The sequence below is a fragment of the Morone saxatilis genome, unplaced genomic scaffold, assembly GCF_004916995.1.
Source record: "Morone saxatilis isolate NCDOM2014 unplaced genomic scaffold, NCSU_SB_2.0 Contig9, whole genome shotgun sequence".
NCBI classification, from domain to species: domain Eukaryota; kingdom Metazoa; phylum Chordata; class Actinopteri; family Moronidae; genus Morone; species Morone saxatilis.
Genome location: NW_023340268.1, coordinates 10,728,922 through 10,747,238, shown reverse-complemented (window position 1 = coordinate 10,747,238; position 18,317 = coordinate 10,728,922). Strand labels below are relative to the sequence as shown.

The window sequence follows — 18,317 nt, the reverse complement described above, 5'->3', positions numbered from 1 at the left end:
TGTGTATGTGTGCGTCTGTGTGTGTGTATGTGTGTGTGTGAGCTACGCTAGAAATGTTGAGGAGTAGTGATAGAAGCAATGTGATATCCTGGTATTATTTGTCAATTTGCCGCGGACCGGATTGAAGTAAGGGAAGATAGGATCATGTCTGGAGAACACCCACAATGCATTTGGCGCACTGAAAAAGGTGCAGAGTTCCGATTACACTTCAATCAGGGAACAGCGCAGTGTCAAAACGTGTCAATTCCCTGCCGTGACATGGGTGTAAGCTTAATATGTGAGAAATTGAGAGATGATTGCACGCACATTGCCAAAGCGCGGCATTTTGGACGCAAGGTGTGAGAAAACTGAGCAAACAACTGTTTGCACATGCCCAGTTTGTTGACAATCAAAAAACCGGGTAAACAAAAGCCTATGACTGTGATAGGCATTTTATAGTACACAAAAGTGAACAGCATTTACACAAATCTAATTTAAACATTTCCATAATTTCTACATTTAAAGCATTTAGTCTTCAAACAAATGCGGCTGTGAAAAGTTTAAATCACTTATTTTACTGAATACAAAGGTATTACAGTGCCGCCTTAGTTCAACATTCACATACAAGCTAGGTGCGTACAGAAGGTACTGTTTTCCCCTGGTATTACAGAACAAAGAACATGGCTATTCAAAAGACAAAACAACACAATGGGGACAGGTGTCACTTCACACAAGGCTGTGATTTACTTGCAAACTAAGGGGGAGAAAAAAGATTAAGGGCAAGAAGGATGCACATGCATGAGAGAAGTGAGATACAACCAAAGACTAGCAGAGAGAAAGAAAAGATACCAATAAACCAATAAGGAGTTTTGCTAAGGTTGTGAACCAGTTTAGATGAAGGACATATTAGTATATGGTAGTAACTTAATAAGAGAGGAAGGCAAATAGAATAAGAATGGACATGACAAAGATAGATGAGCATATGGAAAAGGAAAAATATCAGGAAATCAAAAACTGACCAGAAAATAAACCAATGAAAAATTAAAAACCAGTTACAGAAGAAGAGTGTGATAAACAGCTAGAGAGACAAGGGCAAAGGATGAGGAAAGTGTGAGAGGTAAAAGCACCATCCTCTTTGTTTCACACATTCACATTGTGTCCGCTAGGCTGGCCTACTGTTGCTGCTTGACAGGAGTGACCACTAGGGAAGGAGCATGCAGGGCATACTGACAGAGAGAAGTACGGAAAGAGATGAGGCCAAAGCTAGAAGTGATGGAGAGAGGGGCAAAAGGGGCCAGAGGGAGAGTGAAGTCAAGAGTGAAGCTGGAAGCAGAGAGGTTTGTGTAACTGTAAGACTGGGTAAGATACAGTGTGTAAGAAGATGAGAGGAGAGGGGAAGGAAATAAAGAGAGAAGGAAAACAGTATATGCATAGTATCATCATAGTTACTGTGGCAACTTCAACCACAAACATGCCACTACATCCATTTAGTCATTTCAACATAGTGCATCCTGTGCACTTCTATGGACAGGCATATAAGTAAACACTCAAAAAGTAATTTAAAATGTCAGTGCATCTGAATTACATTTTTAAAAAAGTTTCTTTTAAATCATTGTGATTTTTATGACATTTTAAACAAAACAGTTATTTTTTTAGTACGAACCTTTAATATACTAAAGATTAGCAAACTTCCCAGCTTGTTTGCTGTATCTGTTATATATCTGTTACCCAAAGCACCTGTCCAAACACAGCAAAGCCAAGAAGAGTTGGCTGCATGTACTGAACTGTGTTTAACGGTAACAAAACTTCAAAAATGTGTTTAGAGATGCTTTTAAAAGCATTTTCCCTTTCACTCACTCTTTCACTGTCGGGCCAGCCTTTCTTTCATGTTCAAGTGCATTCTTTGCTGTTCATCCATGGTCTTTCCTTTCTAATACCCGCCTTATTCACATCCTTCTTTCTTTCACCCTCTTTCTTTTGATTCTTTTAACCACCCCTCTCTTCTATTCAAAATTTGATTGAAGACAGAAAAGCTTGCAGTGTCGAGTGTGCATGTACTGTATGAGTATATGTGTGCTTATAGACTTTAATGGACCTTGAAGGGACAACTGTTTGTACACACACACAAAAACCCCACACCACTCTCTCTTTCTCCTTACTACACATTCATATTAATAGTCATTTCATATTAATAAAAGGTCTTGATTGACAGTAATGCTTTACATAGACAATACCATGGCCACATGTGAATAACTATGTGTGTCTGTGTAGTTGTTGCTATGCCGATGCGCAGTTCAAATACGCAGCCACCCAAATTCCAGGGAACTGCGCGGACTAAGTTGTGCTAAGAACACTTTCTAAATAGTAAGCACAGGAGACACTAAACTCTCCATAAAAGCCTCTTTGGTTAGCTAAACCCTGGATAGTTTCATTGCTCCAGTCTTAGATTAATAGGATTCCACGTAAAAGGAGATAGAGGGATAACTGGCACACACAAAAAAAGAAAAGCAGGCAGTACGACAACAGAAGTAAAGCACATACAACTGTGCAAAAGAATGGGGACAGAGACAGATGAGCTAATAAAGCGATGTGCTTACTACATCCTGTCTAGACAGTCAACCAGAGACTTTTTAAGACAAGCCTCAGGTTTTCCTGGGACAATCCTCTGTTATCTGTTACCTATTAACTAAGATGGGAGATATACTGGGGGGGCTTTCCCAAAGTCTAACAATCACTGAAAATACTTTTGCCGTCACAGGTAATCTCTAGTAATTGGACTAAAGCTCTCTTTATGTACATCCCTCTATGCATTATCAGTTGTCATCTCCTTTCTTCATTGGCATGCCAAAAGAAAAGGCAGGGCTAATAAAGAGGTAATAAAACCAGATCTGCTTCAGTGATGATGTGATAATGCCCGCATTAGCTTGGCGGTGGATCCACGGGCAGGGGAAGGGATGAAAACTACAACTTCAGTAACCGATTATTTTAAAGATGACAGACTGCTCTCCTCTTTGAAAATAGTGCTCAGGTGGCAAAACAGATTGACTGCAATATCACTATCAAGGGTGTCAGGAAATTATGAGCCTGAAAAACTATTATAGCAACACTTTCTTTAACAAATTCATCCAGATTCCTCTAAAATTAGGCAGTCTCTTAAGTTTTGCCAGTATGGAAATGCTAAGCTACAACTCTTTAGTTGCAACAAACAAGACAATAAAGCGTGCACGAGAAAGGCTTGAGTATAGCACACACACACACACACACACCACACACACACACACACCACCTCACAACGCACACCACACACCACACCAGCACAGCATCACCACAAACACACACACAGTCCCAAAGACCAGGTAAACATTGAGAAATCACCATGGGAACAATTTGCAATGACATGACTGTTTTTGTAGGTGCTGCAACTGTGTTAAGGGTTGGGTGGTAACATGAGCCTTTGATTTAGCCCTCTGTCTTCCCAGAGGAGGGCTGCCTGTGTGTGTGTGTTGCTGTGTGGTGTGTGTGTGTCGTGTGTGTGCTGGTGTCGTGTGTGTGTGCTGTGCGGTGTGTTTGGTGTGTGTGCATGCCAGAGTACCCCATGTTCCCATGCGTGATGAACTATAGGTAGTGACATAGTAGGTAAAGCTTACGTAAGTTAAAATCAGACTGATTGCCCTAATTGAAGAATGAGGGGAGAGCTGGAGAGATGTATGGGGGGAAAAAAGAGAAAACAGAGATTCAATAGAGGGAGAAAAAACAAAGAGATTACAGCAGGATGTCCCCATTCATCCCTTTCTAATCCACCTTTCATCCATCCCTTCCTCTTTCCATCCCTTCCTGCTACCCCCCAGCCATCCACTCTTCAAAGGGCTGCTCTAATGTCTAATATTACACGTGCCACTGTAGCTGCTAGAGCATTGATTATCTCTGAGAGAGACAGTGAGAGATTTTGACGATCCTGTCAGCCAGCAATCCTGGGAGCGGAGACGAAAAGGAGGAAGAAGAAAGGGAGAGGATAAAGAGCCATTTGTGACTTCCCTCTAACACATAAAATGAAGTAAGATGAAAAATGGGAAGGAGGTGGCAATGAAAGAACACAGGGACTGAGACAGAGAGAGAGATGAGCTACAGTTGGTTCAATGTGTTTTACTCATCCAAAGCCAGAGCACGGATGTGGACAGTTGACATAGATCCCACACATGCACACAGACCCTGTCAATCAAAGACTTCTAGCTCTCTTCTTCAGTCTCCATCTTATCAACACCTTTCCAGCAATGGCCGTTTCCATGGGAACTGCAGCGATGGCAAGACTTCTCAATGTGGTCATCTCGACTTATGCTTTCGAGAGCGTTGGCAAGCATCCACCCTTCTGGAGTGTCACTGAGAAAGCCTACACTCCCTACCAGCTCCAGAGATGTGGACCAGACCCTCACCCGACCTTCTCCCAGTGGAGGGAAGCCAGCAAAAACTGAATTCTTCCATCACACTCAGTCAATAACCCTCAGCATAGGACAACAGTATCGCAAACAGAAACCTCCAACCCAAACTGGATCCTTATACCAGTTCGCTGTGAGCCAAAGCACGTCGGCAGGGTGCAGAGTGCAAGGAACTAGATGACTAAGCACATGTGTGTTTGTGTGCACAGAGCTGACAACAGCTGATTTATTAAACTGCATATCAACTAATTTGTGCATAAAACACTTATAATAGATGCAAAGGAAAAATGCTTCAAATGCCAATTAGGCAGGACTGATTGTTGAAAAACTGGTCTCCCGTGCATGTTTGATTTATTGAATAAGCTGTTGGCTCAGCATATCAGCATCTTTCAATCCTTTGCGTATATGAAATATTGATGAATCGGGTCCAATATGTACAAATACAAGTGATATATAATTTAGAACAGCAGAGGGGACAAACAAAGAGATACAAACACAGTTGAGACTTGAACTTAATAGCGTGTTATGGATGACTCTGCTTTAATTGTTCAAGCTTGAGAAAACATTTGTTATTTTGTATTTGGCAATTGTGTTAATGGGTGAAATCTAGCTTGGAACAAGTAACCAACACCAGATACTATTTCTGGTTCTAAAGTTAGACATGAAGCCTGATACTCAGGTTTCAATTTAAAGTAATGCTAATTCTCTGATTATATGGGCTTTTAAAGCCACTTCTACCTTTGTCATCAAATATAGCATCAGAATTAAATCATTTAATGAATTAGTGAATGGAATGACAATAAATGACTCCAATGACCTGGACCTAATGTGAGACAGCATTAAATGACTTGTGTGTGTGGTCCTGAGGTCACATACTGTACACCGCGTGCCTTGTAGATGATGCCTGGGTCCTCCACAGGGCAGGCTTGGCTGTTATGTGTGGCAGTCACTGTGTGGTTTGGTTTCAGACCTTTGCTGTACCACTGTAAACCGATATTTGGATAAGGCTGTCGAGTGGAACATGAGCTAGTAGTCCCTGTGTTGATTTGTGCAAATGTGTCAGCCTCTGACTTTTAAAGCACTCTTAATACTGTGAAGTTCTTTGGATGCAAACAGCTGCCAGCAATGCCGATAATGCGGTATTAATTGGAAAGTAATTGTTTATCTTAATTGCATCCATTCCTAAACTCCACACATAACAGAAAGAGAATTAAAAAAAGACTCAAAGCAAGAAAGATAGCAAGAGAGAAAGAAAGCAAAAAGTATACCAGGCTAATAATTTAAAAAAGCATTACAGTAACATTATTCTCTATATTTAAATTGCTAAAGGATACAACATGAGCAATGCACATATGTTTGGACAATCATATATTTATACAACTGAAGGATTCAGTAAGCTGTTTCAGGTATTCAGTAAATGGATCCATATCAGATATGTCACACATTCAAAGTCTGGTTACGATTTCTCAGTCTTTTGCAGATATATGGCACATCTGAATCAAGCCAAGTCTTGAGCTGGTCCGCTGTGTGTATAAAAGGTTTGATAGACGCTGGCATGAGGCTGGGCTCGAGTCAGACTTTATGTTCCCTCCCATGGTAAAGGTTATTGTGTGAGGAGAAGAGCGCTGATCCAGAGTCTGTACCTTAGGGGCTGTATTAATTGGCTCCAGATGGCCCACATGGTCCTGATAAAAGACTACCTCACTGCAGCTGGCTCTGTAAGAGTCTGTGAGAGTGTGTGTGTGTGTGTGTCTGTGTGTGTGCGTGCTTTATTCCATTTTCTCCTGATCAGATCCACATAAATGTCTATGTTTATGTACATAAAAGTATGAATGTTTATATGCAGGGATTAAACTTCACAAAATGTGCATGTGTTTAATCAATGTCTGTCTACTCATCTATCTATATTTATCTCTGTGTGTGTTGCCTGGCAGTCTGTTCAGATCAAATCCATCAGCAGATAAATGAGTGAAAATAAATTGTGTGTATGCACAATGATCACACTATAATTGACACCATGTGTATATGTGAATAGGAGCATTAAAGCATGTGAAAGAGACAAAGCTCCACTGCTACAATGTTTGATACCTTTTTTTTTTTTTTTTCTTGTATTGCATTTAAAAAGGTCCAGTGTGTCACATTTAGGAAGCTCTACAGGCAGAAATGGAGTATAATATTCACAGGTTTTCATTAGTGTATCACCTGAAAATAAGAATAGCTGTGTATCCATCTATCCATCCATCTATCTATTTTCATTATCTTAGAATGAACCTTTTTATTTACAGAGGTAGTGGCTCTTCTATAGCATGTTGAACCGCAATGTTTCAGCAGTAGTCTAGAAGGGACAAACCAAACAATGGTTTTAGATAGGGCCTTTCGCATTTTTCACGGCTACCATAGTTTCTCCTACACACTCGGAAAGCTGAGCAGTATTCAAATGGTTGCNNAAATGGTTGCAACTTCACCATTAGGTACCCCTACATCCTACACACTGGTCCGTTAACAGGCAATCAACTCTTTACTGTATACTTATTTCGACACATTAAAAGTGTATCAAATGAAAAAATTTAATCAGCTGCCCCTTCATAGATGTTACTTCTCAGCTTGTAGGGAGCAACTACTAGGGTTAAAAGTGCATAATGATATATTTCCCCACACAAAGTTTCCCCGCACAAACTCTAAAATGGATGATGTGTGGTCAGTGTAAACAGTTGTAACTGAACACTCAACATTACTCAATGTGTTTATTGCTTTTCTGTCTCCATGCATTTAAGAGGAGGACGGCACTGCAGTGAACTGACCAAGTGACCTTGTGACCTTTACATATGCAAACAGCCCCCATATAGACCCTAGTTGCATATACACTGAGCATGTGCACACTGCACATAAATAAACATCATCATTAGTCAATGAGCCGAGGCTGCTGAGAGGACAAATGTGCACACAGTAGTCCGCTGGAACAGGCCTTAATAACCATGACAGCAACGTACATATACTACAGTATTTCTGTATATTTTGTCACCATGTGGTTTTAACGCTCGACTGCTTTGCGTTGACATCAAGATAAATGTACGAATGTTATTCAGAGGTGTGATAGTGTGCATGTGTGTGTTTGTCCCTGTTCAGCTGTGACAGCTATATGTTTCAAGCAGTCACAATAAGGCTAAAATTCATTTGAGATTACAGATATAGCAGGGCCTGTGTGCATATTTAAATATAACCTTGGCATATTTTTTTTTTTGCCCCACCTGCCCCCCCCCCCCTTTTTTTGAATGAAACAATGAGAGTAGAGATGGCCTGATAGGCAGATGTGGAGAGAAAAGACATCTTGACAATAGATCAAGCTTAGCTGTATCTCTGTGAATATATAAATGCTATATTAGGTCAGATGGAAGTCAGCCATTGTCCCCTTTGTCACTTTAAAAGTGCTAATGTACAGAAGTGGCAATACTCTTAAGATAAACCGCTAAAATAACTTCAAAACACCAATACAGCCTCACCCAGATGAAGCCAGGGGTTCTGAATTTGTGGTAAATTACACGGCAGAAAAAAAAGAATTTAACAGCACTGCTCTGCTTTCTGTTCACTCAGTAAGAAAAGCTAAAACACAGCACTTAAATGTAGGCTTTGTTAGCAGTCAAGGTCCACTGCTCAGGGCTATTTGCCACTATTTCCCATCCCCCGCCCTTCACAACACATGCTGAACTCAAACCCTATGACCTCTGACCTTGCATTCTCCTTAAATCACCCCTAGGAGAGGGCTGACCACATCCAGGTTAGCTCAATAAACATCAGAGATGGTTCTGTATGTGCTTAGCAATCAGTCTAATTATGTAGACCTTCAGAGACCTTGAGTGCACTTGTGGCCTTGCGGCTAGAGACACAGAAGGTTGTGGCTCAAACAAAAGATCAGGAACAAGCGGAGTACAGTGGAGCACAACACATATTTTGGAAAGCAGCCTCTTCTGCTTTTATCATGATTTTAAGTTTAAAATCTTAGTATCCTGTGGTACGGCTATTAGAAGAACTAAGCAGACAGATTTGAAAGAATCTTTCAGAAAGTACACACAAGTAAGGTATCTGAGTGCTAAACACAAACACACACATATCACTCCCAACTGATCAATCTCTCACCGGTGCGTTTCCAATTTACAGAAGATTCCCAGGTTGAGATGACAAGACTGACCCCTCCAATGGGTCACTGCACTCTGCAGTGGAGCGCCTCTTTGAACGCTTTTGAAACATTTTTCTTTTCACAGACAACCTCCAACTGAGCTCTGGCTTTAATAGCACAGCAAGGTGGAATGTTGCTTGCCTTTGGCTTTGTCCAAGTACATTTAAAAAGGAACACTTTTACTGAAACACTTATTATAATATACTAATAAAGTATTCTGAGTCAACAGCTTGGCTTACAATAGATGTCTTTGCAGGGGAAAAAAGAACACAAACTATTGAAAGATTTGTCTGACTTGAGGGCGGCAGGTCCAATTGCTCCATAAATAACAGTGTGCAGTAAATCCCATGAACCATTTAGATCTTGTTACATTACGCCATAAGAACCACCATGCAAACCAGTTGCTACATGGTTAATCTGTGCAACAATCACAACGCTAGCACTTGTATTTGACAGTGATTATGGGAGCGAGTTTGTGCGCCGAGAGACATTAGGCACCGGGGTGGATGGTTAATACTCCTTCAGCCTGCCATTTCAGCGAAGCGGAAGGCTTTCATAAAACTGCAGCGACAATGAGAGGAGAGTTTAGAAGAGATTTTGGAGGCTGACACGCTGACATGCAGGGGTGAGTCACTGACAGACTGACAGAGAAAAAGGGAGATGGAAAAACAAAGAGAGACAGTTAAAAGTGTGCTAGAATAAACACAGACACAATAATTGACTGGCTGAAAAGTCCAGCGGACTATCTGTACATCTACTATCTTATAAGCTACATGTATGCTTATTTGTTTGTGAGTGTGAGTCCTCCAATGTATATGAATACAACAGCTAGGTGTTACAATGCATATAGGTTCCCTTACAATACCACCTTAAGTAAATCAATAGGCACATTATGGTCCTCTATAAACACACACATTTGCAGTGTGTGCGTGCAGGCCTGCGCGCACATGCATGTAATCCTTCATAAATGGAAATGGTGATTATGCATTACTGACAAGAGTCATTGGTTTCGCTACGCAAGACAAGTGTGTGTGTGTGTGTGTGTGCGCGCGTGTGTACACTTGGCATTCATTAAGTCGAAACAAAACAAGCGGCAGCAGCTGAGTGTGTGAGTGTGTGTCTTGGCTGAGACAACAGAGAGAACAGATTCAAAGAGAGCCAAAAGTGGGGTTCACTGAAAATAAAGAGGGAAAAAAAAGAGAAAGAAAAGAGGGACAGAAAAAGAGAACGCAGAAATTAAGTTAAGAAGTCTGTTTAAGAGGGCCACTCAACTTCTGATCCACACACACTCTGGCCCACACTTTCGCAAGGCTTCATAAGTTGTTTTAAATTCACACACATTTGAACTAATAGCTAAGTCGCCGTGGGCAACGCCATGAAAGCCTCTTGGAAGCATTAATCAGACGAGCTGATTTAAAACGCATCAGGTTTTAATTTTTCTAGTTATTATTTCATCCTAGATTCTAATAATCTTAAATCATTTAAGATTAAGTGCTTGAGATTTTTTTATATTTAAAGGCTTAAAAAAAAACAATGTCACAAATTAAAAACCAGCGTTCCGTACCTACATGCTCCAGTATACACAATCAAGCCACAAAAATCTCCTGATCATGAAACAGAAACCTGCACTGAAATCATGCTTACATTGTACCCGTGAGAGCAGTAATACTAAATTAAAAATACCAGTGAATGATTTACTCTTTTCATTTATCACTTTACAGGATGCTAACTAAATGCCAAAATGATGAAAGCTTATTGGAGGAAAGGCTTCTGTAACAGCAGCGCGTTTTCAGACTAAACTTAAGACTTCCTGCAACTTTTAAAATTATACATGACAAAAACTTCAAGGTAAAGAGACCGTTTAAAAGCTCTGCTCTGGGACTTCTCTTGACACCTCAGTGACTGGTAAATACACAGACGGTCTTCAGCCTAAATCAAATGTGGGAGAAGAACAGAGGTGCAGGAAAATAACTAGGTCAGTAAACCATGGCAGTGAAGATGAGACTGTGCTGGGTTGTGAATAAGTTTTTGTGTGTGTGTGTGTGTGTGGTGTGTTGTGTGGTGTGTGTGGGTGTGTTGTGTGTGTGTGGTGTGTGTGGTGTATAGTGTGTGTGTGTGTGTGCAGGGCCCACTTTTGGCAGGGGAACCCCTATTTGGAGAATATGGTCATGCTGGTAGGAGAGGGCTACAATGAGCTGGCAAGTTTGAGGGGATGTGCTGCCAGTCTCCACCACCAATCTCAGGAGCATGGGAAGGCAAACACAGAGTTGGTCTCAAAGACTTCTAAAGGGTGCCGCTTCCTGCCAAAAATCACTCGCACCTGTCCTTCTGTCTCTGCCTCCCTTCCTCTCTCCCTCTCTCCCGCTGCTCTCCCAGTCTTCCCCTTTCTCCGATCCTACCTCTCTATCCCTTTTCTCTCCACAGTGTGAAACTTTTTCTTCACTCAGAAATTGGAACCAGCTACGCCAACGCCCCTCCCTTCTGTTTTGGCCAGTGCCAGGTGTAAAAGCTCCTGGCATCGTCTCAGTTAGGCCTGTTCAGGAACAGCGCGGGGCAGCCATGCCAGGGCACTGGAGTCATCCTTCACACATAAAGCACACACACACACACACACACACACACACAAAATACGCTTTTTAAAAGAGGGCATGAGGCAATGCCAAGTACTGGCTAGGCTTGTGTTTCATTAGCATCAGATAGAGAGCCTTTCTTCATTCAGTCCTGCTGTGTGTTTTGTGTGTGTGTGGAGTGGACTAATGAAAACCACGGAGCAAGCTGGCCTCTAACTGAACTCCATTCAACACACAGCACTACAGGCCATCAGAGCAAGAGAGAATAAAAGTGTGCGAGAGTGTCCTTGTTATTCCTTCAGCGCCTTTCTTCCTAAGTTGATAGAGAGTAGAGTGTTTACGCCTTGCTATAATATAAGCTGCAGGGTCACTTGGTTTCAATTCATCACTTTCTGTTGTTGTCAGTGAGACGGTCCCCACTGCAATTATTCTCTCATGTGTACAATTCAACCTCATTTATCCTGGCTGACTTCAAGATTACCTGTTAGCAGAATTTATTTTCCTACTACTTGCAGAAAAAGAACATTTTCATTCCTATAAATTCAAGTCTATGCAATATTTTACATCTCTGGAACAGCCTTCTGAAAAACTTTTAATTTCTTATCAGTTGCTTCAGGAGGCCTTGCTCCTCTGTTTCAAAGCCAGGTAGATGAAAGCTCGTAATGACCGAGCTCAGATTTGGAGGTTACAGTATCGAATGACAGCTAGGAGGACTTAGGCAGGTGCTTAACACGCAGTGAATGGAGCCTGTATGGGCTGCTCATTACAGAAGGACATCTGCTGCTGTCCGGCCCCCAGACTCCGCCCCTAGCTTTACACTGATGCTTTGATGCCCTGTCAATGTGTGCGTGTGTGTGTGTGTGTGTGTGTGTGTCAGACCAGCGGCAGAACAAAACAGCACACACACACACACACACCAGTGCATCACTACCCACTAGTCACACACACACACCTGCCACCTACAGAAGCTAGAATAAAAAGTGGAGGTGGTGGGGGGATAAAAACAGAATATAAGAAAAACATTTATGGTTTGCAACACAAAAGTATAAGCATGAATGTCAGTGCATTGTGTACTGTATTATGCATGCGTGTGCATGTGGGTTTTGTGGCAGAGGGAAAAGCATCACACCAGCCATTTTAATCTGCTGTACACTCTATAGAGCGTGATTATTTGTAAATCATATTTTCCAGCTTGTGATTTCAAAACCTGCTTCATGCTGAATGCATTAGAAGCGTCACATTTTCCAACAATCCTTTATTCCATTTTCCAAGAATATTTGTCTAAGAGAGAAAGAGAGAGCGAGCAGTGTTTTGCACCAATCTCTCTGAAAATTACTATTTTTTTTTTAAATAGACGAAAATCCATTTCAATAATTCACTCGTGATATGAATGCCTTCTTTTAAAAAATTATGCCGGCCGGAAATTAACAGCTCATTGTACTCTGCAACAACTTCAATTTTTTTAATGATTAATTTGGAAATGCATAGCAACATTCCTTTAAGTGGCTAATTATAAATGACCGAAATGGCATTTGCGTTAAAAGATGAGGGGGCGTGCTCATTAAAAGACCTCGGCGGCCTTTACAGGGTGGCACTATTTACACTTCTCTGTTGACTGTCATCTTGTATTACATAACTAATGGCCAACTTGCTCTTGTCCAGACGAGGGAAGAGAAAGAAATGACAAAGAGAGTGCATACACTAAGTTTATAAATCAATGCAATGGACAAAGTAGCTCTGAAACATTTTAAATTGATTTTGCTGGGGGAATTTGTTAGAGAGGGTGCGAGAGTAGTACTGGGAGACAGAGAGAATAAATTACCCAAAGAGAGAGAGAGCAAATGAGAAAAAAGAGAAAGATAAAACGTGTGTGTGAAACAGTAGAGAGAACTTGAAAGCCACTGCTATCACATGGCCGCCTCTTAACCCTCAAAGCTCAGGAAATTCATCACAACTAAGCTACACTTACAGTTGGTAACGTGCGCAAAGTTTCTCATCACACTCGCAACCTCACACACTCGCAGTATCAGCAGCAGCAGCCTTTGATATGTGCTCACGTATACAGACACCAACAGGCTCATAGATCTCCACGCAGTACAAGATTCATAGCTCTATAAAGCTCACAAACAGGATTACAGACACATAAACACACACACACACACACACACAGCCTCACCTCTTCTTTGCAGGACCGTCCTCGCCATACTTGCTGCCGTCCAGGCCCTGAGAGCGCAAGGACCCATCTTCTTTGTGGCTGCCCTTTGACCCCGAGCCATTCAGCTGCCCATTGCCTAGGGAACCTGAGGAGAGAAGCATCAAAAACATTTTACTGACCAACTCCAGAAATCTGCGATGCTCCTCTGTGGATATTTTATCATCCCAGGGGATTAATATTGCATAAAAAAATATAGCTCTTTAGGAAACAAACATTGTTATCGTCTGACAGTGTTAATAAAGCTTCTGTTTTTGATTTGATGCAGTGGAGAGGGCTGAAGGCCGAGGAGATACATTTCTTTTGATAAGATTATTGTGTGTCTGCTTTATCTGAGCGTACAGAACATGGAAAACAAAAGGACAGAAAGAGAGAGATAAATACAGGGAGGACACAAATTATTCAAGCATCTAGACTGTACAAATACGCTGATATTCTGAGCAGGAAGCATCTGCAGTCAGTGCAAAAATAGTAACACATCGTCTATGCAAGCGAATGTGACTGAAACTCACACACAGTCCTTCACATCGCATATGACCATAGCTTTTGCAGCATCATGGGGGTTAGCTTTGGAGTGAGGAGAGAGTTACTTATTCATATTTCTGTCCACATTCTCCCTTGTCGAATGCAACTGCTGTTCTCTGCTGACGTACGTGATGTGTGCCCTTTGACAAAGGGTTTTTTTTTTTTAAAGCCTGAGGCAGCGAGAGAAGTGAACAGATATTGCTGGACCTGACATTCTTAGTGAGCCCAATTGACAGAGCCCTAATTAAATATTTAGCAAGCAACTCAGACAAACAAAATAAGCCCCCAGACAGATTCTTAAATCAAAAGCAATAACAACAGGCAGTGAGAATTTAAATTAGGTCAAACAGAGGAGTGGAAGTCAGTGGTAATTAAGGGAGACAACCAAATTAAATAGATATCACAAGGCTTGATTTCCTCATGGGCAGTTCTTGCAATTCTTGGAACGTGTCACACAGCCCATCTGATTCAACAATGGCGTGCGAACGAGCAAACTTATCGGGAAACTTCAAAGCTTTTCACGAGTTAAAAAAAAAAAAAAAAAAGGAGAATGCGGGAGCTGCCAAGGAGACCGACTGGAGACAGAGGGGCAATCGCATGTTTAAAACTGCGCTGCTCTTGCCAGCTGAAATATCACTTTGCGGAGCTGAAAGCTGAAGATTCATATCAGTGAGTAAGCAATGCAGCATCAAACACTTGACACTGACAATAATTAATCACATTTTACCCGTTTTGACAGGTATTCATGCCTGACTGAACTTCGGTATTGCAGGTTGTTAAATTATTCCCGTTCACATTACACAAAAAACTGATGACTCACTGAACAGTCAAGCTCCTGGTGGTTTGTTTAACTAAGAAAGCTGCTGTCATAAACCCTTTCTTTCACCTTTCAAATGGTATGGTATGTCACTTTCTCATTGCCTTCCTTGCACACCCAGTGAAATTCCATTTGACTGATGCTTTGCAGGGATATGTCACTCACCCTGCACCGCAAACTCCTAATAGTGAGTGTCAAGAGGGAAAATAAATTAAGATAATAACGACAGTGGAGCACGGGTTAGGATAAGTGGCAACTTGAATGATATCCTGTTAGCAAGGAGGCTACTGTCGAACAAGCCCAGGCATTGTGTCATCTGAGAAAGATGGGACGAGGAGGGGAGTAGGAAGATCAAATGACAGTGTAGGAGACAGGATGAAGATGAGCAATTGTAAAGCAGGTAAAAGGAGTTTTCAAACGTATGATTTAACTGAGATTTATAAATGCGCTTTGGGCTGAATGAGCACACACGCAGTCACACACATTCTCATTATTGCATAGACACACAGGCGGTGGGTTTTTCTCCCACACGCAGGGCAGGTCAGTACCTGAAAGCGGAGGTCAGTCATCGGTACACACATCGTTGCGGTTGAGAGTTAACAAGCGCCGCCGTGATGAGTAAGGCCATTGCACTGCTGCCAATGCTTTATGTTGGCATTGGAGAGCCTCTAAGTCTATAGGGCAGGGGTGAATCACTGCTTTACAATGTCATGGTTAGCACGAAGGGCTTATATCCGTGTGCCTTTCATCAATCAACTTACTAACTAACTCACTTAAGAGTCCTTTGAAGTTTCTCCTTTCAAGCTAAAGTAGATTTCAAAATGAAAAACAAAACTTCATATCAACAGATAATTCAATTAAGCTGCATTTGTGAATGATTTTAGACACTTTTTAAGGATAAATTGCAAAGATTGAGACAGATTCCGACACTTTTCAGTACTTTATTTGTGAAAAATAATAATTTGGGGGAACTGAAAAGTGATAATTAATTGAGGAACTACAAAGAGTCTTATCACGACTTTTGATATGTTTTGCCAGTGAAAGTTGCACCAGAGGGAAAAAAAGAAATAGCTCATTGACTCTAATTGTGCTCAGAAAATGATTGACAGATAATGTCCCCACAGAACACAAACAAACAGGCAAAGGCCCGTCTCTCTGCCCCCTCCCTCAATCTATCCCCCCTATTCCTCCAAAGACTTGTTTGACATATGCTGGTTGCACATGAACGCCCGTCTGAGAGGCAGAGCTGGGAATCTTGGGAAGGCAGAGGGCTGGGGATGGGCGAGCGTGGCACACGGGCAGGGAGCCAAAGACTGGTGCTTAAACTCGGGCTCCCGGTGCTGGTAGAGGCCTATGACAGGAAATAGAAATGGGATGGGGCGGTGGAGGGATATTCTGGTGTGCCATCCCAATAGCTGGGGGTCCTAATCAGACGTGCGCTATGCGTGCTTAACTAAGCCCATCGCCCGCTATGTTCACCTCAAAGTCTCGAGAGAGCACGAGGGAGTGAATAGAGGTACATACCGTAACATGGCATATCACAGGGCTGAGAGGAGCCTATTAGTGTGAGCCGCAGTAATAAGTGGAACTATAGCAGAGTAGTCATGCCATAAGAAAAGATCATTGTAGGGGCAGAGAGTGCCCTTATAGGTTTTTGATTACACTTCCAAACACAGGCTTAATGTGAAAATCAGTGCATTGCCATAACAGACAGGGAACCATATTAGGGCTGTGAATATAGCTGTGATAAAATGCTTACTTGCTTCTAGGTTTGCAGATATATGGTGGTAATCTGTCTTTTGACTTCCTTCTCATAAATGAACAATTCTGTAGTTAAAGTTAAAATTCTAATGTTTTAAAACACTTTAATCTCCCCTTCCTTCTTGTAAACAAGAGCACTAAAATTCTATTTCATGCCCTTTGTTCAAGTAATCCTCTGTGCCTGTATACAATTAAAAATGTGGGATAATATAAAAAGAAACAATGGGTAGTTTTATTTTTGGGAAAATCCCCATAGTACCCATTCCCAGGCGTTTTTCGGAGTAAAGGCAGATACTAAAACTGACTGCCAGGCAAGAGGATTTCAAATAGCCCCAAATATATTGCCCTTCCTTCCAAAATTGAACCTAACAACATTGCATGACATTTACCACAAGCCAAAACAAAAGCATGCACAACAATGTGCAGTTCAGAAACATGGCATCTGCTTTGTGCTGTTCAAGGCTGTAAATCTAAAGCATCAAAGGGAGGGATGGGGTATTGTAATGGCTTGAGCTGTTGTGTACAAAGAGCATGTGAGGACAGAATAGATTTTATACCGAAACTCTCTGTCTTTAGGCTACTGTGATCTCTTTTTGTCCCCACCTTCTATACATCCCTGCTGGATCTGCTGGTATTCCAGAGAGAAAATAGAGGGCCCACACAGTGTTTTAGCTGCCACGGCTGCCACTCTGGCCATGCAAGGGGGCTGGCGGCATGGGAAATACAGACGGACAGCAGAGTGACAGCAGAGTGAGTGGTGAAGGAAAGGGGACGGCTCGTATAAAAACGAGTAGGAACGACAGGTCCTGGGACCGGCAGACAGACAGGAAGAGAAAGAGAGAGGACAGTCAGAGAAATGGGCAAACAGGGAGCCCTCTCTTCAGCCCCTCCTGGTTTTTGGCCAGCAGCCAGCTCCTCCATCAATAGCACTCAGGGAAATGGAGAGGGAGGAAAGGAAAGGATGGAGAGAGGAGAGGTACAGACGAGTACAGCGGAGGGAGATTGCGAAGCAGGGAGGTACAGGAAGAAGATGCAGCTTCAACGATACGGAGAACAGGAGAGATTAGGGTGGGAAACAGGGCAGAGGGAAGGGAAAGGAAAGGACGGTGGCCATGGAGGAAGAATGGAAAAAGAGGGAGGGAGGGTTTGGGTGACAGATACTGTGGACAGTTAAGACAGATGGGGGCAGAGGACAGGAAGGACAAAGCGGAAAAGAGGGAGATGGTGAGAAAAAGGAAGAGAGAGACGGATGGAGGGAACAGGAGGGGAGAAAGAGGCTATGGTGAGGAGGGTGGGGGCGTGGTGATACATAATCGAGGAGATTGAGCAGCGGGAGGGAGAGAGGAGACAGGAGCTTGCGGAGAAGGCAGTAACCAGAGTCCTATTGATGTGTAATGAAACCCTGCATCCGGGGAGAGACAACCGGAAGGACAGTCGGATGGAGGGAGATAGGGAGAAAAGGAGAGGAAGAGGAAGAATGTGGCCGTGATGGAGCGGGAGAACGGTGAGGGGGTGAACAAGCGGAAGCCGGGACGCAGAAGGGCATAATGTCATTTGTTAAATAATGCAGGCAGCGAGCAGTAGAAGCAGGAAGTGTGATGGACACAGAGATGGACGGCTGCCAACAGTGAGAGGTAAAGTGGCTGGGGAGATGGCATAATTGCTGGCTATGGGCAGGGAGAAGGCTGGGTGGGTGGGGAGACTGACACACACACACACACACACTCGCACTCGGACACACATGCAGCTGACTGACAGACTGCCACACCCCCTTTAAAACAGATAGCCACTGCTGCCACACAGTGAGTAAGAAAGGAGGAGGGAGGGAGGGAGGGAGGGAGAGATT

The 18,317-nt window shown here is 42.5% G+C and overlaps 1 protein-coding gene across 1 annotated transcript in view; it reads right to left on the bottom strand.

The window, feature by feature from the left end:
• jarid2b (jumonji, AT rich interactive domain 2b) overlaps positions 1-18,317 on the bottom strand; it is a 100,205-nt gene that overhangs the window by 28,506 nt on the left and 53,382 nt on the right. The window contains exon 3 of the mRNA XM_035681230.1: positions 13,333-13,456. Within this exon, the coding sequence (XP_035537123.1) occupies positions 13,333-13,456 (124 nt within the window). The remainder of the gene's footprint in view (positions 1-13,332; positions 13,457-18,317) is intronic.